At 44.4% G+C, this 27,766-nt stretch overlaps 1 protein-coding gene across 3 annotated transcripts; it reads left to right on the top strand.

Moving 5' to 3' along the window:
* The first annotated feature begins 1,406 nt into the window (after positions 1 to 1,406).
* LOC109878576 (sortilin) lies at positions 1,407 to 26,122 on the top strand. Of its 3 annotated transcripts, none has more exons than XM_031831438.1 (21): positions 1,407 to 1,963; positions 2,652 to 2,714; positions 3,149 to 3,225; positions 3,324 to 3,426; positions 3,999 to 4,166; positions 4,862 to 4,906; positions 5,403 to 5,449; positions 5,571 to 5,707; positions 6,141 to 6,224; positions 14,373 to 14,433; positions 19,943 to 20,098; positions 20,504 to 20,604; positions 20,723 to 20,822; positions 21,262 to 21,436; positions 21,896 to 22,089; positions 22,630 to 22,822; positions 23,261 to 23,377; positions 24,360 to 24,486; positions 24,871 to 24,977; positions 25,146 to 25,266; positions 25,497 to 26,122. In XM_031831438.1, coding segments are annotated over exons 5-21 (1,782 nt in total). In that variant the 5' UTR covers positions 1,407 to 1,963; positions 2,652 to 2,714; positions 3,149 to 3,225; positions 3,324 to 3,426; positions 3,999 to 4,164; the 3' UTR covers positions 25,512 to 26,122. The 3 variants fall into 3 exon arrangements, with proteins under 3 accessions (XP_031687298.1, XP_031687297.1, XP_031687296.1); XM_031831436.1 differs by having other exon boundaries at positions 1,604 to 1,963; positions 4,862 to 4,935; XM_031831437.1 differs by lacking the exon at positions 2,652 to 2,714 and having other exon boundaries at positions 1,521 to 1,963; positions 4,862 to 4,935.
* The last annotated feature ends 1,644 nt before the right edge of the window (positions 26,123 to 27,766 follow it).

A 27,766-nucleotide genomic window follows, 5' to 3' on the forward strand; every position in this document is an offset into this window, starting at 1 on the left:
ACCCCAAAAAGCAAGCAATGCAGGTGTTGAAGCACGTTGGCTAGGAAAAAGGCCAAAACCTAGGAAGAAACCTAGAGAGGAACCAGGCTATGAGGGGTGGCCAGTCCTCTTCTGGCTGTGCCATGTGGAGATTATAACAGAACATGGCCAAGATGTTCAAATGTTCATAAATGACCAGCATGGTCAAATAATAGGTCTGGGACAGGTAGCACGTCCGGTGAACAGGTCAGGATTCCATAGCCGCAGGCTGAACAGTTGATACTGGAGCAGCAGCATGGCCAGGTGGACTGGGGAGAGCAAGGAGTCATCATGCCAGGTGGTCCTGAGGCATGGTCCTAGGGCTCAGGTCCTCCAAGAGAGAGAAAGGAAGAGAGAATTAGAGAGAGCATACTTAAATTCACACAGGACACCAGATAAGACAGGAGAAGTACTAATAATGGAGGCTGAGACAGGAGGTGTCAGGAGACACTGTGGCCCCATCCGATGATACCCCCGGACAGGGCCAAACAGGAAGGATATAACCCCACCCACTTTGTCAAAGCACAGCCCCCACACCACTAGAGGGATATCTTCAACCACCAATTTACCATCCTGAGACAAGGCCGAGTACAGCCCACAAAGATCTCCGCCATGGCACAACCCAAGGGGGGGGGGGGGGGCGCCAACCCAGACAGGAAGATCACATCAGTGACTCAACCCACTCAAGTGACGCACCCCTCCTAGGGACGGCATGAAAGAGCACCAGTAAGCCAGTGACTCAGCCCCTGTAATAGGGTTAGAGGCAGAGAATCCCAGTGGAAAGAGGGGAACAGCAAGGGCGGTCCCGACACATAAACGTACGTTTAGGTATGTACGTTTAGGTATGTACGTTTAGGTAGGTACGGCAGGACCAAATCAGAGAGATAGGTAGGAGCAAGCCCATGTAATGCTTTGTAGGTTAGCAGTAAAACCTTGAAATCAGCCCTTGCCATGACAGGAAGCCAGTGTAGGGAGGCTAGCACTGGAGCAATATGATCAATTTCTGGGGTTCTAGTCAGGATTCTAGCAGCCGTATTTAGCATTAACTGAAGTTTATTTAGTGCTTTATCCGGGTAGCCGGAAAGTAGAGCATTGCAGTAGTCTAACCTAGAAGTAACAAAAGCATGGATACATTTTTCTGCATAATTTGTGGACAGAAAGTTTCAGATTTTTGCAATGTTACGTAGATGGAAAAAAGGCTGTCCTTAAAACAGTCTTGATATGTTTGTCAAAAGAGAGATCAGGGTCCAGAGTAACGCCGAGGTCCTTCACAGTTTTATTTGAGACGACTACAACCATTAAGATAAACTGTCAGATTCTGGGGCTTCACCATGTTTCGTTGAAATGTACAGCTGTGTGTCATCCGCATAGCAGTGAAAGTTAAGTCATAGGCTGCTATAGGCGTAGCTTACTATTAGTATTTGCAAAGGCGTTACAGTGGCTGATGTGAAGGAGGTTTTATTGCCTATATATGTATGGACATCACTTGGATGCGGCATGGGGGCGAACAACCGTTGATATACCCACTGGCAACAGAATTTAGGTAAATGACTCGTCAAACATGTGTCTCTCCGCCCCCATCCATTCAAGTGCGACACTTGTCATTTGTCGCCTGAAGCGATAGGCAGTGCTAGTCTGTCATACGTGACCCGAACTGTGGGATTTAGGATTTTACCATTATTTAGCCCACCACATCAAAATGACTTGGAGACTGTTGGTCCTCGGGGGGGCATGCTTGCTTCTTATGGGTGTGAGGGGTCAGTGCAAAGAGCAACGAAACCGGAGAACGGTGTCTTTCCATCAGACTCAGCAAGATGGGGACCAACGCCAAGTCCTCTCACGGCCAGAAAGGGATACCACAGCTTCTCCAAGACCCACTTTCACCGCTTGTAAACTCCCTCTCACAACATTAGAACACCAGGTGTTGGATCAAAATACACACGAGGTGAGAGCATATATCAGTGCTGTTTTTGGCGTACTTTATCAATGACTATAGCATCAACACCGCAGTTTTACTTTTGCAATTGCATAAATAAATGCAAATGTATCATAATATATCATAATGATGATTAGTGCTTGCTTTATTAATGATTTTGTGTGTGATAGTTTTGAGGGTAGGGCTACTTGGGTGTCATAAGGTTCATCAGCTCTGAAGGTGTGATGTTATGGGTGTATGTGAGGAAGAAAATAAAGTTGAGTCTCGCTCACTCTCTTTCTCAATTCAATTTGCTTTGTTCCAAAGCTTTCTTTGGAGATTTACAATATTTACATCATTAATACTAATCATTATTGTCAACTGGACAACAGTAACAAAAATAACCACAAGGGTAAAAATAACCATGCATTGAATAATAACAATAAGCATAGAGGACATGTGCAGGTTGGTTGGTCTGTCAGACACTGTCCCCTATCTATCTATATCTATATCTATCTATCTATCTATCTATCTATCTATCTATCTATCTATCTATCTATCTATCTATCTATCTATCTATCTATCTATCTATCTATCTATCTATCTATCTATCTATCTATCTATCTATCTATCTATCTATCTATCTATCTATCTATCTATCTATCTATCTTTATCTTTATCTTTCACTCTTTCTTTCTCTTTCTCTCTCTCCATTCAGACAGGGTTTCATGGTGACGATGGCTCCAGTTTTACTGTCACATGGGTTGGAGACGGGACAGGGGTACGTATCGTCGTCACTTAATGGATGATGGATGTAGCATCATTGTCATCATCACTCATTGGGTGCATCTGAAAGGGGTGCAGCTCAGTACGCTGGAGTAGCTTCCTCCCCTCGTTTCCTCTCTTTCACCTGCGGTAACCAGACAGTGAGGCAACGTGATCATTTGCCTTCACCTGTCCAGTTCTCTCACATCGATGCAGATGAAGGAAGGGAAAGGGGACGAGGAGAGTTTTTTAATTTGGTTGATTGATTGATTAAGTGATTGGTTAATTTATTGATTTGTTGATTGGGTGATTGATTGAGTGAGTGACTGAGTGAGTGATTGAGTGGTTGCTTGTAGTGACGGGTGGATAAATGGGAATTGCTAACTGCATAAACCGGTAATAGTACAGTCATGGTGAAGTTTAGCCAAGTGTTCATTTGTGTCCCACCAGGTAATCTTGGTGTTGTCTACAATCAGTGCTCCTCTACATTCCTTCTTCGAGGGCGGTTCTTCACGATTGTACCGCAGGTTAGTGGATGGTGGCAATATGTCTGTCGGTCTGTTTGTGTCTCTAGATGAATCGAGCCAGTGTTCTGACTTTTTGGCTCGTTATACTCCCCTCTCAGTGCAGACTATGGCAAGTCTTTCCATGATATTTCTCATCTCATCAATAACACCTTCATAAGGAAGGAATTTGGACTTCTGGCTGGACCAGGGAACTCTCAACAGGTAAGCTGCCTGATCACAAGTGTACATGCAGGAAAGCATTCTGGCTGATGACAGTCTGTGTGTGTGTCTGTGTGTATGTGTGTGTGTTTGTGACTGTCTGGCGTGCATGTGCAGACACGTCCGCCGTCTTGGTTCTTGCTGTCCAATCAGCTTGAGCCACCACAGCTCAGTTTCAACACTCTCCTCCACATGCCACTGTGGTCACGCTGCTCAGAACACTGGTGTGAAGACTAGACAGTGAGAACAACAAAACCACCAAACCCTTTGCACCTAAACAACCACATCAGGGTGGTATCCATTAGGGCACAACGTAGCAAAACATTTTGCAATGGAAAATGTTCAGCTACAAAAGCAAGCGTTTCTTATTGGACAAATTCAGGTCTGTTGCAGTTTGTTTTTGTATTTTTGCCATCTAATGAATGCACCCCAAGATGAGGCCTCATAGTTATATGTTGGGGGAGGTGATTTACATGAAGTCAATAGAGAAGACAAGGGGAGGAAGCCAGTTTAGACTATTGAGATGCACGTTAAGGCAACCTTCCATCACGTATGGTGCTTGTTCTGATTGACAGGTGATACTGACTGCAGACACACCGGTTTTGGACAACACCGGTGGCGTCATCTTTACCTCAACTGACGCCGGAGTGTCGTTTAAGTCTGTCCAGCTGCCTTTTCACCCGGCCCAGCCAATCACCTTCCACTTCTTGAATCCTGAGTACTTAGTGGTCATCAGCATAGATGTGAGTAAATAAACAAACATGCTCTTTATCTCTTTGTGATCACACTCACCTCAAACATACGCACACATGGGCACACATGGGCACACACGGGCACATACACATACATACATACATACATACATACATACATACATACATACATACATACATACATACATACATACATACATACATACATACATACATACATACATACATACATACATACATACATACATACATACATACATACATACATACATACATACATACATACATACATACATACATACATACATACATACATACATACATACATACATAAAGGTGCCATATGTAAAAATCACTACCATTTCCTGGTAGAAAAAATTATAATTATAATTTCAGTTTATGTGACAAAACAAGCAAGTATAGTGTAGATAATCATTGCACCATCTAAACCGCTGTGAAATATATTTTCCAAAACCAAAAATATAGTATTTTCAGCTGTTTGAAGCTGGTGTACAAAACCAAAAGTAAAAGACGCAGAAACGGAACTTAATAACAGGAAGCATAGAAATAGCACAGATAAAACAGATCTACCGCTTCTTAGACTTGCTTTCAATGAGAATTACAGATCTATAGCTCACATTTCTATGGGAATTTGGTCAGGTCGCCCAAAAAATGACATATTCCAGCATTAAATACACATTCTCCTATGCTTTTCTCACTTGCAGGGTGGCCTGTGGCTTTCTCTGGACTTTGGGACTGTGTGGAAAAAGGTTCACGAAGGAACACAATCTTTCACGTGGTGGGAACAAACGGGGCACACACACACACACACACACACTACAGAGCTCAGTTTGATCAGCCGTGCCCAGACAAAGAGAGGAGGTGTGTCGTGTTCAATCTAAATACTGACTTCAATACGTCAATGTAGTAAACACACAGAGCTCATAAAGCACACATGTCTACAGTCTGTTGTCTGTTGTTTGACTGAATTGGAATGTTTAGCCCAGGTCTGGTGGCAACTATAGTGTGTCTGGTAGGAGTGAGAAGCTCCTATTTGTTAAGTCACTAAAGGCCAATTTTCACTTAATCATGCATTGATATCAATCAATGGGAGACTAAGTGAAAATGACTTGAGTGTAAGTTATAGGAGTGGCCCCTACGTAATAAAAAGTAACAACATGTAATAAATATGATTATTAACTGGGTCTCTCTCTCTCTCTCTTTCTCTCTCTCTCTCTCTCTCTCTCTCTCTCCTTATTTTGCCAGGGGCTCCGGCATCACTCTCTTCTTCAGCTTCAGTCCCAAAGGAACAGGTGAGAGCAGGGTCCTATTCATTAGTACACACCTTAGCAAAATATTTTGAAACCAAAAAATGAGCGACAAGTTCATTTTCTTCTGTTTGGGCGCTGGTCTAGTAATGTGTTGTGTCGTTAGTGGAGGCAGACAGAAGAGGAGAGCTGTTCCTAAAGAGGACAGAAGACCTGGGGAAGACGTTCACCACCGTGGCACACAGCATCTTCTCCTTCGGCTATGTAGGAGGCTTCCTCTTCACCTCAGTCATAGAGACACTGGTGAGACACACACTGATGCAACCACACACACACACACACACACACACACTGATGCAACCACACACAGGGGTTTTATCTGAGTGGGGGAAGGTTTGAGGTAGACAGACATATTGATAGATTAGAATAACAGCTGACACAGATCTGGGCATCAGGGTACACACACACACACGCAAGCTTGCATACTTATGCAAGCAAGCGTACACATACATGCACACACACACAAACACACACGGGTATCAACATATCAGCTGACATATACAATCATTTACACTCTGTGTTATTTACACTCACTCTGCCTTTCATTGGTCCAGTCAGTCAACAGTCCTAAACCACATTGTGGTTCTTGCTTGGTTAGATCTGTATTGTGACTAAGTGATTCTCTCCCAAGGAGCCTTGGTTAGATCTGTGTTGTGACTAATTGATTCTCTCCTAGGGAGCCCCACGTGTCATCTATGTGTCCTCAGACCAAGGGGAACACTTCAACAAAGCCCAGCTCCCCTCCGCCTCCACTGAGCAGGTAGGACAGGCTCTTGTCTGTCTGTCTGTCTGTCCATTATGTCCCTCTGTACCCCACTACGTCCCCTCAGCCCTCACTTCATTCTATTGTCCCCTGTCTATGGCTGTTATGGTAACCGTATTACCGCCACACTGGTAATGAGTAATGACGGCAGTCAAATTCCACGTGACCGTGTAGTCACGGTAATTAGGCTTCTCCAAGCTCTGATGCTGCTGATGGTCATTAGTAGCCTACAAGAATTACTACCTGCCTGGTACTCAGAATTATATTGTCCATCTAATCACTCTGACATCAAATGCAAATGTAATCGAAAATCGTATCAAACACTTCACGAGGGCCCATGTGTTCATGTTGCACAACATTTCTATAGGCTATGCAATTGTGTGAGAAAACAGTTTTGATGGCCTCTATTAAAAAGAGGAGGATCCCATCAGCTTTCTATAGGCTAGACCTACTATATTTATTAACTTTCCTAATATTAAGCACATTGCTTTGCTTTACAGCAGGAGTATAGCCTACCTGGCTGGCATGAAAATGAACCATGGGAAAAGCCTCTTCTATTTAATTATTTCCCCATGCCTCTGTTCTGAGAGAGGTGCATGATAATGGCCCATTCTAAATCAAACCTAATATCAGACATATATTATTTAGTATGTAAAGACAACATTAAATTAAGAATAGTCTGATGGGTGACAATATAAGCCTATCATTTGTGAGTTATATATTATCAGTTGTGAATTATGCCCAGCTTGTGTAGTAAGTAAGGCAAGATCGTCGTCACGGAAATGACCGGACCAAGGTGCAGCGTGGTGAGCGTACATATTTCTTTATTATAAATGTTGCCAACAAAACAAGAAACAACAAAAACGAACGTGAAGCTTACTAGGGCTATACAGGCCACTAACAAAGACAACTACCCACAAAAACAAAAGGAAAAAAGGCTGCCTAAGTATGATTCCCAATCAGAGACAACGATAGACAGCTGTCCCTGATTGAGAACCATACCCGGCCAAAACATAGAAACAAAGAACATAGAGTTTCCCACCCGAGTCACACCCTGACCAAACAAACATAGAGAATAAAAGGGTCTCTACGGTTAGGGCGTGACAAGTGCATGCCTTTTTTTTGCGACTTCTTCAAATCGTAGTCACACACCTCATGTAGCCTAGCCCATAGGCCTATATAATTTGATAATGTTTGTATCACAACTAAAGTAGCCAAATAACTTCCTAAAATTAGGCATATTAATCCGCTCTATAACCGGTATAGAGCCAAACTGGCATATATATGCTACACGTGAGTTTCGAGTTTGGGGAAGATCATTTTCACCATAAAAATGCACCTTTATAATACAGCATTGTATGCATAATCACATTTGCCGTCACTTTCAAGGACAGTTTTCCCGCTAATTGATTGCATTTTGGAACGTTTGCACTTATAGCCCACTGCCATGTGCACATTACTGAGCTTATAATGTGAAGAAATAGCCAAATAGGTTATCAACATTTTAAGCTAAACGTTCTGATTTGTTGCCTCCATTGCTTTTAAATGTTTTTTTGATGCGAGTGGCACGGGGACCAAGCCCAAAACAAACACGAATGTAACCCAAACAAAAGAGTGAGGTCAAACCTCTAATAAATGCACAGGACGAGACCCGCAATACACGACACAGGGCGAGACCCATAATAACAAATGCACAACAATACACGGGACGAGACCCGTAGCAACAAGTGCACAATACACGCAGCACGAACGCCGAAATAACAAAGAACAGGTACTCACAGACCAACGGACATGGGAACAATAACCGACAAGACAATATTGAACAGAGGACACATATACAGTTGAAGTCGGAAGTTTACATACACCTTAGCCAAATACATTTAAATTCAGTTTTTCACAATTCCTGACATTTAATCATAGTAACAATTCCCTGTCTTAGGTCAGTTAGGATCACCATTTTATTTTAAGAATGTGAAATGTTAGAATAATAGTAAAGAGAATGATTTATTTCAGATTCAATTTCTTTCATCACATTCTCAGTGGGTCAGAAGTTTACATTCACTCAATTAGTATTTGGTAGCATTGCCTTTAAACCGTTTAACTTGGGTCAAATGTTTTGGGTAGCCTTCCACAAGCTTCCCACAATAAGTTGTGTGAATTTTGACCCATTCCTCCTGACAGAGCTGGTCTAACTGAGTCAGGTTTGTAGGCCTCCTTGCTCACACATGCTTTTTCAGTTCTGCCCAGAAATGTTCTATAGGATTGAGGTCAGGGCTTTGTGATGGCCACTCCACTACCTTGGCTTTGTTGTCCTTAAGCCATTTTGACACAACTTTAGAAGTATGCTTAGGGTCATTGTTCATTTGGAAGACCCATTTGCGACCAAGCTTTAACTTCCTGACTGTTGTCTTGAGATGTTTCTTCAATATATCCACATAATTTCCCCCCTCATGATGCCATCTATTTTGTGAAGTGCACCAGTCCCTCCTGCAGCAAAGCACCCCCACGGCATGATGCTGCCACCCCCGTGTTTCACGGTTGGGATGGTGTTCTTGGGCTTGCAAGCCTCCACCTTTTTCCTCCAAACATAACGATGGTCATTCTGGCCAAGCAGTTCTATTTTTGTTTCATCAGATCAGAGGACATTTTTCCAAAAAGTATGATCTTTGTCCCCATGTGCAGTTGCAAACCGTAGTCTGGCTTTTTTTGTGGCGGTTTTGGAGCAGTGGCTTCTTCCTTGCTGAGCGGCCTTTCAGGTTATGTTGATATAGGACTCGTTTTACTGTGGATATGTCACGCCTTGGTCATAGTGTTTTGTGTTTTCGTTATATATTTTGGTCAGGCCAGGGTGTGACATGGGTTTATGTGTTTGGTTTCGTATTGGGGTTTTATAGGATTTGGGATTGCTATGTTTAGGGGTGTGTCTAGTTAGGCTTGGCTGGCTGAGGCGGTTCTCAATCTGGAGTCAGGTGATCCTCGTTGCCTCTGATTGGGAACCGTATTTAGGTAGCCTGAGTTTCACTTTGTATTTCGTGGGTGATTGTTCCTGTCTCTGTGTAGTGTTCACCAGATAGGCTGTATTAGGTTTCACGTTCCGTTTGTTGTTTTTGTATTTATTAAGTTATTTCATGTATCGTCACTTTTTTCATTAAAGACATGAGTAACCACCACGCTGCATTTCGGTCCTCTCTTTCAACAAACGAAGAACGCCGTTACAGAATCACCCACCACATACGGACCGAGCAGCGTGGTAACAGGCAGCGACGGCAGGAGCAGCGAAAGGAGGACGTTATGGACAGCAATGGCATGGAGTATACGACGTGGGAAGAAATCGACAGGTGGGCGGCCGACCCAGAAAGAGTGCAGGAGCCCGCATGGGATTCTCTAGAGCAGTGCGAAGAAGGCTATAGGCGAATGGAGTTGGAGAAACAGACACGGCGGCGCAGAGCGAAACCCGAGAGTCACCCCAAAATATTTATTGGGAAGGGGCTCAGAGGGAGAGTGGTTGAGTCAGGAGATGGACCTGAGCCAACTCTCCTTGTTTATCGTGAGGAGCCAAGGAGGAGACCAGAACCAGAGCCGGTGTTAGAGGTGAGCGAAGCAGAGACTGTGAAGGAGTTAATGGGGAAAGTGGAGTGGAGAGTAATGAGGGAGTTGCTAGCTTGGTGCTATAGATACCATATTCGTCCGACGGATCGTGTCGGGGATTTGATGGCACCTGAGTTAGCGCTCCATACTCGTCCTGAGGTGCGTGTTAGTCGGCTGGTGAAGTTGGTGCCAGCCTCACGCACCAGGCCTCCTGTGCACATCCCTAGCCTGGCACATCCTGTGCCACCTCCACACTCCAGTCCTCCGGTAGCAGCTCCCCGCACCAGGCTTCCTGTGCGTGTCCTCGCTCCAGTATCACCAGTGCCTGCACCACGCACCAGGCCTCCAGTGCGCCTCGCCTGTTCAGCGCAGCCAGAGCCTGTCTCCTCTCCTGCGCTGCCGGAGTCGCCAGTCTGCCCAGCGCCGCCAGTCTGCCCAGCGCCGCCAGTCTGCCCAGAGTCTCCAGTCTGCCCAGCGCCGCCAGTCTGCTCAGCGCCGCCAGTCTGCCCAGCGCCGTCAGTCTGTCCAGCGCCGTCAGTCTGCCCAGCGCCGCCAGTCTGCCCAGCGTCGCCAGTCTGCCAGGATCCGCCAGAACGGCCAGGCTGCAGGGTGCTGTTAGCCTGCATGGAGCAGTCAGAGCTGTCAGTCTGCATGAAGCAGCCGGAGATGTCAGTCTGCAGGGAGCTGTCAGTCTGCAAGGAGCTGCCAGTCTGCAGGGTGCTGTCAGTCTGCAAGGAGCTGTCAGTCTGCAAGGAGCTGTCAGTCTGCATGGAGCAGTCAGAGCTGTCAGTCTGCAAGGAGCTGCCAGTCTGCAGGGAGCTGCCAGTCTGCAGGGAGCTGTCAGTCTGCAAGGAGCTGTCAGTCTGCAAGGAGCTGCCAGTCTGCAGGGTGCTGTCAGCCTGTATGGAGCAGTCAGAGCTGTCAGTCTGCAAGGAGCTGCCAGTCTGCAGGGAGCTGTCAGTCTGCAAGGAGCTGCCAGTCTGCAAGGAGCTGCCAGTCTGCAAGGAGCTGTCAGTCTGCAAGGAGCTGTCAGCCTGCATGGAGCAGTCAGAGCTGTCAGTCTGCAAGGAGCTGCCAGTCTGCAGGGTGCTGTCAGCCTGCATGGAGCAGTCAGAGCTGTCAGTCTGCATAGAGCAGCTAGATCCGCCAGTCAGCCATGATCTTCTAGATCTGCCAGTCAACCAGATTCTTCCAGATCAGCCTATCAACCAGAATCATCCAGATCTGCTAGTCAACCAGAATCTTCCAGATCTGCTAGTCAACCAGAATCTTCCAGATCTGCTAGTCAACCTGAATCTTCCAGTACTGGGCTTCCCCTCTGTTCCGGGCTGCCCCTCTGTTCCGGGCTGCCCCTCAGTTCCGGGCTGCCCCTCAGTTCCGGGCTGCCCCTCAGTCCCGAGCTGCCCCTCAGTCCCGAGCTGCCTCAGTCCCGAGCTGACCCTCAGTCCCGAGCTGCCCCTCAGTCCTGCGCTGCCCCTCAGTTCCGAGCTGCCCCTCAGTCCCGAGCTGCCCCTCAGTCCCAAGCTGCCCCTCAGTCCCGAGCTGTCCCTCACTCCCGAGATGCCCCTCAGTCACGAGCTGCTCCTCAGTTCTGTGGGGTTCTGGGTGAGGACTATTAGGCCATGGTCGGCGGCGAGGGTGGATTATCCCAGGACGCGAAGGGGAGGAACTAGGACATTAATGAAGTGGGGTCCACGTCCCGAGACGGAGCTGCCACCAAGGACAGACGCACACCCGGACCCTCCCTATGGTTTTGAGGTGCGTCCGGGAGTCCGCACCTTGGGGGGTGGGGGGTTCTGTCACGCCTTGGTCATAGTGTTTTGTGTTTTCGTTATATATTTTGGTCAGGCCAGGGTGTGACATGGGTTTATGTGTTTGGTTTCGTATTGGGGTTTTATAGGATTTGGGATTGCTATGTTTAGGGGTGTGTCTAGTTAGGCTTGGCTGCCTGAGGCGGTTCTCAATCTGGAGTCAGGTGATCCTCGTTGCCTCTGATTGGGAACCGTATTTAGGTAGCCTGAGTTTCACTTTGTATTTCGTGGGTGATTGTTCCTGTCTCTGTGTAGTGTTCACCAGATAGGCTGTATTAGGTTTCACGTTCCGTTTGTTGTTTTTGTATTTATTAAGTTATTTCATGTATCGTCACTTTTTTCATTAAAGACATGAGTAACCACCACGCTGCATTTCGTGGTTACAGGATATAACGCCGTTACAGGATATAGATACTCTTGTACCTGTTTCCTCAAGCATCTTCACAAGGTTCTTTGCTGTTGTTCTGTGATTGATTTGCACTTTTCGCACAAAAGTACGTTCATCTCTAGGAAACAGAATGCGTCTCCTTCCTTAGCGGTATGACGGCTGCGTGGTCCTATGGTGTTTATACTTGCGTACTATTGTTTGTACAGATGAACGTGGTACCCTCAGGCATTTGGAAATTGCTCCCACGGATGAACCAGACTTGTGGAGGTCTACAATTTTTTTCTGAGGCCTTGGCTGATTTCTTTAGATTTTCCCATGATGTCAAGCAAAGAGGCACTGAGTTTGAAGGTAGGCCTTGAAATATATCCACAGGTACACCTCCAATTGACTTAAATTAGCCTCAGCTTCTAAAGCCATGACATAATTTTCTGGAATTTTCCAAGCAGTTTAAAGGGCACGGTCAACTTAGTGTATGTAAACTTCTGACCACTGGAATTGTGATACAGTGAAATAATCTGTCTGTAAACAATTGTTGGAAAAATTACTTGTGTCATACACAAAGAAGATGTCCTAACTGACTTGCCAAAACTATAGTTTGTTAACAAGAAATTGGTGGAGTGGTTGAAAAACGAGATTTAATGACTCCAACCTAAGTGTATGTAAATTTCCGACTTAATCTGTATACAATTACTAATCAGGAGAATTGGAATCAGGTGTGCGTAATGAGACAGTTCAGTGACGCCTAGACGCCAGTGACGTAGACCTCCGGAATTGGTGCACGGAAGGGCAGCAGTACCGGGGGAATCTGTGACATATGGGGGATAGTAGATTGACATAGGCGAGTGTTCTGCTCTTTGTTAGGCCCACTCATCTTATTGGCTGATGAAAAGTAGTGGACAGTTCTAACATCTTCAATATGGGCCTGGGAATCCGGAGTTGCGTCCCCCGATGTGTCTGTCTTCATTCACTTGTATCCTACTTCTTAGCTGAAATGCCTGTGAGAAGCACCCGATCATGTGACGGGCATTGGATATTAAAAATGTAGATATCTGAGAGAGCCATGTGAGTGAGAGGTGCTTCGGAGCACAGCAGCTGGGAGAAGGGAATTATAATTATTATATTCAGCCAAAGGGCACAGCGGCCACTTTGGCCGCAAATTGATTTTTTAGGGGGCATTACGGCCACACAAGGGGAATGCCACAGGGAAATTTGAGGCCTGATGAGAAAACTCATCAGTTTCTCATCAGGTGATGAGATCAGGCCAAATTGTGAATGAGAGACTGATGAAGTGTGTGTAGCTTGAACAAGAAACAAATAAGAGCTCGTGCCTTTCATGCAACTATTTTTCAAATCAATATTAGAGTCGCATCATACAGCCTTAAAATGTATACAAATCTAAACATATAGCCCAACGTTTGTGTCACAACTAAAGTTACATAAATAACTCTAAATGAAGCATATAGGAGGACCAGTTTCTTTGTTAACCTCTCAACACAACACTCTCAACACAGATATGTGCGCGCTTCCTTTGAAATCGGTTGGAGAAAAGATCCTTTCTATTTTATGAATCTATGTTTGATTGTATTCTTCATACAATAAAATAATACAATTAATAATGTTCATTAACCGTGAAACTGGCAGTTATTTGCTTGACAATATTCGTCTGACAAAATTTCATGACTGCCACAATCCTACCCCTGTCTCTCTGTATCTGTCCCTCTATCTGTCCCTCTGTTATAAATTCATTTTAAAATATCTCAAAATTCCAGATCAGAGTGACAGCATTTCGACAAGTACACGGTAAAGAATCTGTCACAACAATTGACAAGAAATAGTATAGATTAAAAACCACATTGTGACAAAGTAACTACAAGATATCGTAACTGTCACCAAGGGTCTGGTCTAGAAGCTCTTGAAAGAGGAAGTAGGGGTTTGAAAGACTTTTGCTCATATCAGGAGGGGACCGTTTGGCAACTTTCCATTACAACACATAACGTAACGACAGATGCACACATCTGGTCTTGCCACAGACAAAGACACACACACATACCATCCCCTGCTCTTCTCTCTCTCCCTCAACTCCCTCCCAAACTGTATCTTGCTGACGAGACAGAAACAAAGATTTTTTCTCACGACGATTAAACACACACACACACACACACACACACACACACACACACACACACACACACACACACACACACACACACACACACACACACACACACACACACACACACACACACACACACACACACACACACACACTAATTGGGGGAGGCATTACAATAACACAAACTGTTCCACACATGTCTTAATGATTCATTTTCTCACCTGTATACATGTGTGTGTTTCCAGTTCTACTCGGTTCTGGATGGGGATGAGGACATGATCTTCATGCATGTGGACAATCCAGGAGGTACTGTAGGGGAAAGGAGTGAACTTCATCGCAACTCACTCAAACACACATATCTTACACACACTCTGTCACACGCACACAGTCCAGTCTCTGTTTCTATCTCACTTTCTCTCCCTCTCTCTCTTTCACACATTCTAACTCACACACTCACACATGCTTGTCAAGTACAGACAAAGGACATATGAGCCACATGGATTCGTCTTTAGATTAGACATTCAAGTTTACTCATGTATTTTGCTCAGCACCAATCGTGTCTGAAATTGTACACCTATCTCATCTAGATCTATGGCTATCTAAGCCTGCTAACCCTTATATGTCTGTCTCAGTCCTACTAACTCTAACCCTGATATGTCTGTCTCAGTTCTACTAACTCTAACCCTGATATGTCTGTCTCAGTCCTACTAACTCTAACCCTGATATGTCTGTCTCAGTCCTACTAACTCTAACCCTGAAATGTCTGTCTCAGTCCTACTAACTCTAACCCTGATATGTCTGTCTCAGTCCTACTAACTCTAACCCTGATATGTCTGTCTCAGTCCTACTAACTCTGATATGTCTGTCTCAGTCCTACTAACCCTGATATGTCTCTCTCAATCCTACTAACCCTGATATGTCTGTCTCAGTCCTACTAACCCTGATATGTCTGTCTCAGTCCTACTAACTCTAATCCTGATGTCTGTCTCAGTTCTACTAACCCTGATATGTCTGTCTCAGTCCTACTAACTCTAATCCTGATATGTCTGTCTCAGTTCTACTAACCCTGATATGCCTGTCTCAGTTCTACTAACCCTGATATGTCTGTCTCAGTCCTACTAACTCTAACCCTGATATGTCTGTCTCAGTCCTACTAACCCTGATATGTCTGTCTCAGTCCTACTAACCCTGATATGTCTGTCTCAGTCCTACTAACTCTGATATGTCTGTCTCTGTCCTACTAACTCTGATATGTCTGTCTCTGTCCTACTAACCCTGATATGTCTGTCTCAGTTCTACTAACCCTGATATGTCTGTCTCAGTCCTACTAACCCTGATATGTCTGTCTCAGTCCTACTAACTCTGATATGTCTGTCTCTGTCCTACTAACTCTGATATGTCTGTCTCAGTTCTACTAACCCTGATATGTCTGTCTCAGTTCTACTAACCCTGATATGTCTGTCTCAGTTCTACTAACCCTGATATGTCTGTCTCAGTCCTACTAACTCTAACCCTGATATGTCTGTCTCAGTCCTACTAACCCTGATATGTCTGTCTCAGTCCTACTAACTCTGATATGTCTGTCTCAGTCCTACTAACTCTGATATGTCTGTCTCAGTCCTACTAACTCTGATATGTCTGTCTCAGTCCTACTAACTCTGATATGTCTGTCTCTGTCCTACTAACTCTGATATGTCTGTCTCAGTCCTACTACCCTGATATGTCTGTCTCAGTCCTACTAACTCTGATATGTCTGTCTCTGTCCTACTAACTCTGATATGTCTGTCTCTGTCCTACTAACTCTGATATGTCTGTCTCAGTCCTACTAACTCTGATATGTCTGTCTCTGTCCTACTAACTCTGATATGTCTGTCTCAGTCCTACTACCCTGATATGTCTGTCTCTGTCCTACTACCCTGATATGTCTGTCTCAGTCCTACTAACTCTGATATGTCTGTCTCAGTCCTACTAACTCTGATATGTCTGTCTCTGTCCTACTAACTCTGATATGTCTGTCTCAGTCCTACTAACTCTGATATGTCTGTCTCAGTCCTACTAACTCTGATATGTCTGTCTCAGTCCTACTAACTCTGATATGTCTGTCTCTGTCCTACTAACTCTAACCCTGATATGTCTGTCTCTGTCCTACTAACTCTAACCCTGATATGTCTGTCTCAGTCCTACTAACTCTAACCCTGATATGTCTGTCTCAGTCCTACTAACTCTGATATGTCTGTTTCAGTTCTACTAACCCTGATATGTCTGTCTCAGTCCTACTAACTCTAACCCTGATATGTCTGTCTCAGTCCTACTAACCCTGATATGTCTGTCTCAGTCCTACTAACCCTGATATGTCTGTCTCAGTCCTACTAACTCTGATATGTCTGTCTCTGTCCTACTAACTCTGATATGTCTGTCTCAGTCCTACTAACTCTGATATGTCTGTCTCAGTCCTACTAACCCTGATATGTCTGTCTCAATCCTACTAACCCTGATATGTCTGTCTCAGTCCTACTAACCCTGATATGTCTGTCTCAGTCCTACTAACTCTAATCCTGATGTCTGTCTCAGTTCTACTAACCCTGATATGTCTGTCTCAGTCCTACTAACTCTAATCCTGATATGTCTGTCTCAGTTCTACTAACCCTGATATGTCTGTCTCAGTTCTACTAACCCTGATATGTCTGTCTCAGTCCTACTAACTCTAACCCTGATATGTCTGTCTCAGTCCTACTAACCCTGATATGTCTGTCTCAGTTCTACTAACCCTGATATGTCTGTCTCAGTTCTACTAACCCTGATATGTCTGTCTCAGTCCTACTAACTCTAACCCTGATATGTCTGTCTCAGTCCTACTAACCCTGATATGTCTGTCTCAGTCCTACTAACCCTGATATGTCTGTCTCAGTCCTACTAACTCTGATATGTCTGTCTCTGTCCTACTAACCCTGATATGTCTGTCTCAGTTCTACTAACCCTGATATGTCTGTCTCAGTCCTACTAACCCTGATATGTCTGTCTCAGTCCTACTAACTCTGATATGTCTGTCTCTGTCCTACTAACTCTGATATGTCTGTCTCAGTTCTACTAACCCTGATATGTCTGTCTCAGTTCTACTAACCCTGATATGTCTGTCTCAGTTCTACTAACCCTGATATGTCTGTCTCAGTCCTACTAACTCTAACCCTGATATGTCTGTCTCAGTCCTACTAACCCTGATATGTCTGTCTCAGTCCTACTAACTCTGATATGTCTGTCTCAGTCCTACTAACTCTGATATGTCTGTCTCAGTCCTACTAACTCTGATATGTCTGTCTCAGTCCTACTAACTCTGATATGTCTGTCTCAGTCCTACTAACTCTGATATGTCTGTCTCTGTCCTACTAACTCTGATATGTCTGTCTCAGTCCTACTACCCTGATATGTCTGTCTCAGTCCTACTAACTCTGATATGTCTGTCTCTGTCCTACTAACTCTGATATGTCTGTCTCTGTCCTACTAACTCTGATATGTCTGTCTCAGTCCTACTAACTCTGATATGTCTGTCTCTGTCCTACTAACTCTGATATGTCTGTCTCTGTCCTACTAACTCTGATATGTCTGTCTCAGTCCTACTAACTCTGATATGTCTGTCTCAGTCCTACTAACTCTGATATGTCTGTCTCAGTCCTACTAACTCTGATATGTCTGTCTCTGTCCTACTAACTCTAACCCTGATATGTCTGTCTCTGTCCTACTAACTCTAACCCTGATATGTCTGTCTCAGTCCTACTAACTCTAACCCTGATATGTCTGTCTCAGTCCTACTAACTCTGATATGTCTGTTTCAGTCCTACTAACTCTGATATGTCTGTCTCTGTCCTACTAACTCTAACCCTGATATGTCTGTCTCTGTCCTACTAACTCTAACCCTGATATGTCTGTCTCAGTCCTACTAACTCTAACCCTGATATGTCTGTCTCTGTCCTACTAACTCTGATATGTCTGTCTCTGTCCTACTAACTCTGATATGTCTGTCTCTGTCCTACTAACCCTGATATGTCTGTCTCAGTCCTACTAACCCTGATATGTCTGTCTCAGTCCTACTAACTCTGATATGTCTGTCTCAGTCTTACTAACTCTGATATGTCTGTCTCAGTCCTACTAACTCTGATATGTCTGTCTCAGTCCTACTAACTCTGATATGTCTGTCTCAGTCCTACTAACTCTGATATGTCTGTCTCAGTCCTACTAACTCTGATATGTCTGTCTCTGTCCTACTAACTCTGATATGTCTGTCTCAGTCCTACTACCCTGATATGTCTGTCTCAGTCCTACTAACTCTGATATGTCTGTCTCTGTCCTACTAACTCTGATATGTCTGTCTCTGTCCTACTAACTCTGATATGTCTGTCTCAGTCCTACTAACTCTGATATGTCTGTCTCTGTCCTACTAACTCTGATATGTCTGTCTCAGTCCTACTACCCTGATATGTCTGTCTCTGTCCTACTACCCTGATATGTCTGTCTCAGTCCTACTAACTCTGATATGTCTGTCTCAGTCCTACTAACTCTGATATGTCTGTCTCTGTCCTACTAACTCTGATATGTCTGTCTCAGTCCTACTAACTCTGATATGTCTGTCTCAGTCCTACTAACTCTGATATGTCTGTCTCAGTCCTACTAACTCTGATATGTCTGTCTCTGTCCTACTAACTCTAACCCTGATATGTCTGTCTCTGTCCTACTAACTCTAACCCTGATATGTCTGTCTCAGTCCTACTAACTCTAACCCTGATATGTCCGTCTCAGTCCTACTAACTCTGATATGTCTGTCTCTGTCCTACTAACTCTAACCCTGATATGTCTGTCTCTGTCCTACTAACTCTAACCCTGATATGTCTGTCTCAGTCCTACTAACTCTAACCCTGATATGTCTGTCTCTGTCCTACTAACTCTGATATGTCTGTCTCTGTCCTACTAACTCTGATATGTCTGTCTCTGTCCTACTAACCCTGATATGTCTGTCTCAGTCCTACTAACTCTGATATGTCTGTCTCAGTCCTACTAACTCTGATATGTCTGTCTCAGTCCTACTAACTCTGATATGTCTGTCTCTGTCCTACTAACCTGCTTGCTGCAATGGAAAAGCTTGAGTTTTTTTTTAGAGAGAAAGAGGAATGACTGGATTCACAAGTTCTCAGTATTGCTGACAAATAATCCTATCATACAGGCTGTGTATGTGTGTCTTCTGTGTCAGTACATACAGTTGGTGTCTATGGGTGGAGGGCCGAGGCGTTTGTACCATTCAGCTGAACGGAGAAGATAAGAAGGAGGGGTTTTATCTGAGTGGGGGAAGGTTAGAGGTAGACAGACACATTAATAGACTAGAATAACAGCTGACACAGATCTGGGCATCAGGGTACACACACAGACACAAACACACACAGACACACACACACAGCAACACAGACACACAGACACACACACACAGCAACACATGGTACAAAGGGATTTTATGCAAACTATTTACCACTAAGTGCTGACGTAAGTTGTTTCTACATCTTTGATGTCAGGAGGGTTCTTAACACCATTTATTGATGTTTACGGCCCCTTATTGCCACGCCGACTCATAGTGGGCTGTGTCAGCACAGTTGGGTTTGTTCCCAAGCCTACAGAAGACACTGTATTTCTTCCATCCGTGTGTGTGTTGTCTCATGGGGTCGGGATAGAGTAGATGATAAATGACTATTCCTTCTATATCATACTGTTATACTACTGATTCTATTGACTTTCTATTCTATTGTACCATACTCTACTGTCTTCTATCCTCCAGAGGAAAGCTACTTTGGGACGGTGTACACATCAGATGACCGGGGCATCCTGTACTCTAAGTCTCTAGAGCGCCACCTGTTTGGTGGGGAAGGGAAGAGCGACTTCACCAATGTCACCTCCATGAGAGGAGTGTACCTCACCAACATACTGGAGGAGGGTACGCAACTACGCATCAACACAATCTGGGTCGTATTCTTTAGGAACATTAACAGTCCGAAACGGGGAGGGACTCTTATAATCTACACCCGTCACAGCCAGAAGAGGACTGGCCACCCCTCAGAGCCTGGTTTCTCTCTAGGTTTCTTCAAATGGTTCTGGCCTTTCTAGGGAGTTTTTCCAAGCCACCGTGCTTCTACATCTGCATGGCTTGCTGTTTGGGATTTTAGGCCGGGTTTCTGTTTAAGCACTTAGTGACAACTGCTGATGTAAAAAGGGCTTTATAAATACATTTGATTGATACCTGAACTTGTCCAATATGAAATGCATGTATTTTTTAGTGGCAAAAATATGACAATTACTAATCCAAGCTAAAACGTTTTTTCCCGGGTATTGTTTTTGACAGACGGCCGCATTCGGACAGTCATTTCGTTTAACCGAGGGGGAGAGTGGACACTCCTCAACAAGCCCCAGAATGTTGAGTGTGGTGAGGATTCAAGAAATGATGTGAGAACTAACTTAATTCCCTCCTCTGACAATTAAGTGTGTTGAGTAGAGTATGTTGATGCTTATTATATGATTGTGAACACTGATTCTTGTGTGTGTGTGTGTGTGTGTGTGACAGTGTAACTTGCACATCCACGGTGAGCACAGTCGCTACAACGGCATCACTCCAATGCTGCCTCTCTCTGACCCCACTGCCGTTGGCCTTGTCATCGCCCATGGTAACCAAACTGTCAATCATACATATCAAAGACATGTTGCATTGTGATACTTCTGTTTAACCGTAGTGTACATGATGTTGTGCACTACATTTAGCACTGTAGGGAATCTTGAATGGACTACACAGGAAATTCTTCCGCCCCTAGTAATTCGGTCATCACTACAAATAGCTGATCCCATATATAGTGCACTATATATGCCCGGTCCCAATTTGTTCCCTTACCGTTTAATGTTTGCAGATCAGTAATGTGGGATCAGTATGGTCAAAGCTTCTCCACTACACTGGTTATCTCTATCCAGGCCCTTCAGGTCAGAAAACATTGGAGGGTTAGGGCTAAACGGAGGGGTAGGGAGAAACATGTTTTCGGACACATCCCCCACCCTCTAGCTGTCCCAGAATGTGTGTGACCTTTCTATGACCTCTGCCCTTTGACCGGTCAGGCAGTCTGGGGGACTCCATCTCGTCAACACGGCCTGACGTGTACGTGTCGGAGGATGGGGGGTACAAGTGGAGGGGATCCCTGAGGGGGCCCCATCACTACAGCATCCTGGACGCTGGGGGGCTCGTCGTGGCTGTGGAGGCCCACCCCATGGACGGCCAAATCAACACCATCAAGTACTGAACACCACACGCACACACACACAGTCGGTGGCATGTAGAAAGATTGGTTGTAAGAAAGATGCTTTTTATTCGCACCCCCACCCATGGCATGCAAGTGACATCCTCTGTGTGTGTGTGTGTGTGTGTGTGTGTGTGTGTGTTTGACTATGGAGTGTTTGTGTGTCTATCCGCTCTTCTCTCCCTATGAAGTTGTGAATGTGTCTATAAGCAGTCCACTATCCGGTAACTCTGTATGTGTGTGTTTTAATCCTGTGTACTTCATGCGTGTGTGTGTGTGCTTGCACGTTCACATTCAGATGTTTATACAGAGCCCTATTCATTAGGCACCAAATAAAGAATACAACCTTAACTTTATCCAATACGAAAGGCTTGTTTTAGTTTTCCGTTGCAAAGCGTTTTGTGACTCTGTGCACTACTGAAAACGACCCTGTATGTCATTGTGCATCAACCCAGGTTCTCCACAGATGAGGGCCAGTGTTGGAAGGTGTACAACTTTACAGAGCAGCCCATCTTCTTCGCTGGCCTGACATCCGAGCCGGGCACCAAGACCATGAACATCAGCGTGTGGGGCTACCGGCCCGAGGACGACCACCAGCCCATGTGGGTGGTGGTCACCATTGACTTCCAGAGTCTCCTCACCAGAGAGTGTGGGTGAATCTCAATTGCATTTTATTGATTGTTTGTGTCCTGTGTCTACTCGTCTCCTTGTCAAAACTCAGTGGAGGAGAATGTCTGAGGGGAGGAACCTTGGATCTTCTCCTCCAATGCTTTTTGAGAAGGAGGTGAGGAGAGTGGTCACGAGGAATCAAGGAAAGATGATTGAGATTCCCCCTGTGAGTCACTTGTTTGTTATCAAATGTAATATCCCCAAGGATCATAATCATTAAACCAACAACAGACATTTCACAAGGAATGAAACAGTAGCTAGCTTTCTATTGTGAGAATACCCAAAAGAGTGTCATCAAATATGTGGTTTCCATATGTTTGTGTTTGATGCCATTCCATTGATTCCATTCCAGCCATTACAATGAGTTTGCCCTCCTATAGATCCTTCCACAAGCCACCTTTGGTGTGCACCCCTGTGGGTCACTAGGAACGGAATTGAACATACTGATATCGATAAATATATACTAAAATTGGCATGTCTCAATAGTCTCTCTCTATTGGTTAACGTTGGTTTCCCATAGGTGGTAACCAGGACTATGTTCAGTGGTTGGCCCATGCCACAGAGGGCGGGGACTTGGCCACAGAGGGGTGTGTCTTGGGCTACAAGGAGACCTTCAGGAGGCTGAGGAAGCTGTCCGTCTGCAGGAATGGACGGGACTACGTGGTTAGCAGGCAGAAAAGCCCCTGCCCCTGCACCAGAGAGGACTACCTATGGTAAGAAACACTGTCAGTCTAAACTGACAAGGCTATTCAGTTATGGTCCTGGAGGACCGTAACACTACTGGGTCGTAATTCAGTAGTAACCAGAAGAAAATGAACTGAAACAGAAAGGGACTACCTGAACTTAGGAAACATTCGTTTTCATTGTCTGTTGAAAAACAAAATGCTTTGTTGTACCCTAATAAATTCAACCCTGGTTTTCATTCTCTCCCTCTAGTCAGGGATACATTCAGATACAGGAAACCAGAAGTTGAGAGTTGTCCATTTAAAGGCACAATCTGTTACTTCATTTCTAGTCAAAAAAGCATTTTTTTCTCTAATTGTGCCTTTGAGGCAAAGGCAGAGTCAACGCGGACCCAAACATAACATTACCACAAGGTATATGCTGTGTCTGTGGTTGAAATGGCCTAATGTGTCTCTCCTTTCCAACAGTGACTATGGTTACTATCGTCATGAGAACAGCTCAGAGTGTATGAGACAACTGGACACTGCAGACCACGCTCTGGAGGTGTGTCTAAATGGAGAGGAGGAGGAGCTTAGGACGTTGGGGTAATTATGACACACACACACATTTGTTTTATTATCCTTGTGGGGACCAAATAATTGATTCCCATTGAAAATCCTATTTTTCCTGACACTAATCCTTAATCTAACCCTAACCTTAACACCTAACCATAACTCCTAACTCTAACTGTATCCCTAACCCTAACCTTAACACCTAACCATAACTCCTAACTCTAACTGTATCCCTAACCCTAACCTTAACACCTAACCATAACTCCTAACTCTAACTGTATCCCTAACCCTAACCTTAACACCTAACCATAACTCCTAACTCTAACTGTATCCCTAACCCTAACCTTAACACCTAACCATAACTCCTAACTCTAACTGTATCCCTAACCCTAACCTTAACACCTAACCATAACTCCTAACTCTAACTGTATCCCTAACCCTTAACCCCTAACCATAACTCCTAACTCTAACTGTATCCCTAACCCTAACCTTAACACCTAACCATAACTCCTAACTCTAACTGTATCCCTAACCCTAACCTTAACACCTAACCATAACTCCTAACTCTAACTGTATCCCTAACCCTAACCTTAACACCTAACCATAACTCCTAACTCTAACTGTATCCCTAACCCTAACCTTAACACCTAACCATAACTCCTAACTCTAACTGTATCCCTAACCCTAACCTTAACCCCTAACCATAACTCCTAACTCTAACTGTATCCCTAACCCTAACCTTAACCCCTAACCTTAACTCCTAACTCTAACTGTATCCCTAACCCTAACCTTAACCCCTAACCATAACTCCTAACTCTAACTGTATCCCTAACCCTAACCTTAACCCCTAACCATAACTCCTAACTCTAACTGTATCCCTAATCCTAACCTTAACCCCTAAGCCTAAAATAACCTTTTTCCTTGTGGGGACCGGCGAAATGTGGTCCCCACAAAGATAGTCAAACCAAACACACACACACACACACACAGTTCACCATGTGGTCTCCATGTGTAGGTACCGTAAGGTTCCCAGTGATAAGTGTGAGGGAGGTTTCACTCCCCTGCGCATAAAGGAGACAGTCAACAGGCATTGTGGGAACTCCAGTCAGCCCCCCACTGCCAGCCCATATTCTGAAACCCCGGTGAGTGACCTGTGCGTGTGCATCTGCGAGTTCTTGTGTGGGTCTCCTTTGAGTGTGTGTGTGCTTTTGTTATTGCTCACTGTGTAAATGGTGTGACTTATCTGGGCATAATGTAACAGTGTTCTTCATTCTCGGGAGACACACATTGTGAGCTGGGTTTTGTTCCAGCCCAGTACGAACACACCTGATTCAATCAATCAATGGCTTGATAACTGTTTGATAAGTTGAATCAGTTGTGTCAGCGGTGTGCTGGAACAAAAGCCTGCACACCCTCTGGGTACTTCCGCACCACGTAATAGATGATTCATTGCGTCACATGATAAAGGTTTATAGCATTTAGAATATTATGACCAGAAATATGATAATGCTATGTCTGTATTTCAGAGAGAGAAGATGCTGTTGATCGTAGTTTGTGTTGGATCAGGTATTGTCATTCTGGTGGCTGTTGCCGCTGCTGTCTATACTGTAAGGAGAATGGGCTATGGAAATAGGTGAGCCACATACACATTTATGCGCACGAGCATGCAAGTACACACGCATACAAACACACACACACAAACACAGACACACTGCTCAGGTACAAGTGCACATTGAAATGCCTGCTTCCATTCTGGTCTTAAATATTGACATGCCTTGTGGCTCTGCTCCGCCCCCTACAGGGCGCCAACGTATCGCTTCTCTGTCCTGCAGCTTCGGGACGACAACTGCTCCATTGCCGCCGACCCAGAGAGTGTCGCCAGTAGCAACGGAACATCTGTCTTCCAAGTGGATTCAGATGATGTGAGTGTTATTAGCTTTAGCATGGTGGCTAAAGGCACTCAGGATGTTTAGGACATTTTGTGTGCAAGGCAAAAAGGCTGAATGTGTGTGAACTTGTGCATTTAAGGGCAGCGTTATGGTCATGTTGGCCCGTCAATTGTTTTAAATGAACGATGATCCATTTACAAGACGTAATGTGGAAAATATTGATACCTTCTCTCTGTTGTCCCCCCCCCCCCCCCGTTTTGTAGGATCTTATTGAATGAACAACATGAGATGAAATATCTTGACGATGATCTCCAGAGCTTGGCCATTTGGATGCATGGCATTCCACTTGTTGTATTACGTACCTGTTGCATCTCAATGGAAAGATGTCTAGGGTTTGTAAGGAACAAATTGCAGATGTCATGTAGATGGTATGCAGATGTCCCAAGCTATTTATTGAGCGAAGAACACTTCCCACTGGACACACACTGGTTGAACCAACGTAGAATAGACGTTGAATTGAGTTTACTTCAAGTTTCACTGCTCTGTTTTGAAGTATTTGATGAATTAACAGTTTGTCTCTGTCTGATGATATTATTTATGCGTGGAACACTTTCTTCAACTTGCACAATTTTGTATGGCGCTTGCAACGCAATTGATAGTGGGTTCGATTCCCGGGACCACCCTTGTGTAAAATGTATGCACGCATGACTGTAAATCGATTTGGATAAAAGCGTCTGCTAAATGGCCTATATTTATTATTATTATTGTTATTACCACTGTTCACTAGTCTGTATTTTGATGAGGCCCTGAATAATGTGCATTCCTAATAAATCAATACAGTAATGTTAGAATAGCGATGTAATGGAAATAAAGTGCCTGATTACCTCAATTATTCTGTATTTACTCTGCAGGAACAATCAACTGTTATCTGCTATTCACTGTAAATGTATTCCTCATGTCTCTACTCCTTTATCTTTAACTCTGCATTGTTGGAAAAGGCCCTGTGAGTCTACACCTGTTGTTTATGAAGCATGTGACAAATAACACATGATTGATTTGACATGTAGAGTGGATCCACAGCAAGTAGAAATTACTACTTGTTTTGTATTTGAATATATTATCTTCTGTTAGTCAGCACCTCACCTAAAGTGTCTATGTTCTTTAATTGTTTTACTTCCTAGGTGGATTTTTTTGTTGCCTTATTGCTTACCTATACAATGTGCTACATGGGCTAGGGCTCCACCCGATGGGTTCTATACAATGTGCTACATGGGCTAGGGCTCCACCCGATGGGTTCTATACAATGTGCTACATGGGCTAGGGCTCCACCCGATGGGTTCTATACAATGTGCTACATGGGCTAGGGCTCCACCCGATGGGTTCTATACAATGTGCTACATGGGCTAGGGCTCCACCCGATGGGTTCTATACAATGTGCTACATGGGCTAGGGCTCCACCCGATGGGTTCTATACAATGTGCTACATGGGCTAGGGCTCCACCCGATGGGTTCTATACAATGTGCTACATGGGCTAGGGCTCCACCCGATGGGTTCTATACAATGTGCTACATGGGCTAGGGCTCCACCCGATGGGTTCTATACAATGTGCTACATGGGCTAGGGCTCCACCCGATGGGTTCTATACAATGTGCTACATGGGCTAGGGCTCCACCCGATGGGTTCTATACAATGTGCTACATGGGCTAGGGCTCCACCCGATGGGTTCTATACAATGTGCTACATGGGCTAGGGCTCCACCCGATGGGTTCTACTTGTTCTTTCTGGACAGGATCACCCACAAATGAAATCCCTGTTTGAATTCTTTAAAAGTGCAACATTCCTTCCTCGTTGATTAGAAATCATTGGAAAGGTAAAAGCCACGTGATGGTGCCCTTGCATTTACTTGTCCAATCTTGTAATAATAATCAATGATTGCCGGATGCAGGAGGAAGGAGGCACTTTTCATTCAACTACTCTCCCCACACAAGAGGGCGCTGTGCAGCATATCCTCTCCCGAAGGGTCTTTGCCACAGTCTTGTGTCTATGCTTTGCCCCTCCTGTAGAGCTGATGTGACTTCGAGTGTGTGTGTCATGAACAACAGCACTAGCAACAAAAGTGAAATTGGCTGTTTGCCTTCAAAATAAAAGTCCCCCATTGAAACTGATTCCACTATGAAAATAGTGGAATTATGCCACAATTGGACTAGATAATGGTAAACAAGGATGTTTTATAATGTTGGTATATACATTTAACAAAAGACAATTTAACACAAAACATACAATTCAGTTGAAATCGCACTGTGGATGTATATAGACTTCAGAATTGCATTGGAGGCATACTTAAATTGCAATGTACAGCCTTACCTATGGATCTTGGGTCCATGAAATGGGGTATCAGCCTACTGAGTAACACCTACAGATTACATTGCTTAAAAAGTTTACACAAATACTAGCGTCTTAGCTTTTATTACAGAACTTTAAATGTCGGAAATCCCCTCACTATTCAGCCTATTGTATGTGTTGGGCATTCAT

Source organism: Oncorhynchus kisutch, linkage group LG9 (genome assembly GCF_002021735.2).
Source record: "Oncorhynchus kisutch isolate 150728-3 linkage group LG9, Okis_V2, whole genome shotgun sequence".
Classification (NCBI taxonomy): domain Eukaryota; kingdom Metazoa; phylum Chordata; class Actinopteri; order Salmoniformes; family Salmonidae; genus Oncorhynchus; species Oncorhynchus kisutch.

What these genes read in the sequence shown, in the direction of transcription:
- LOC109878576 (XM_031831436.1), top strand. Translation starts at nt 1,718, where the DNA reads ATGACTTGGAGACTGTTGGTCCTCGGGGGGGCATGCTTGCTTCTTATG. An exon ending in GGGTTGGAGACGGGACAGGG is followed by an intron (nt 2,715 to 3,148) that starts GTACGTATCGTC and finishes GTGTCCCACCAG; the next exon opens with GTAATCTTGGTGTTGTCTAC. An exon ending in ACCAGAGAGGACTACCTATG is followed by an intron (nt 22,823 to 23,260) that starts GTAAGAAACACT and finishes CCTTTCCAACAG; the next exon opens with TGACTATGGTTACTATCGTC.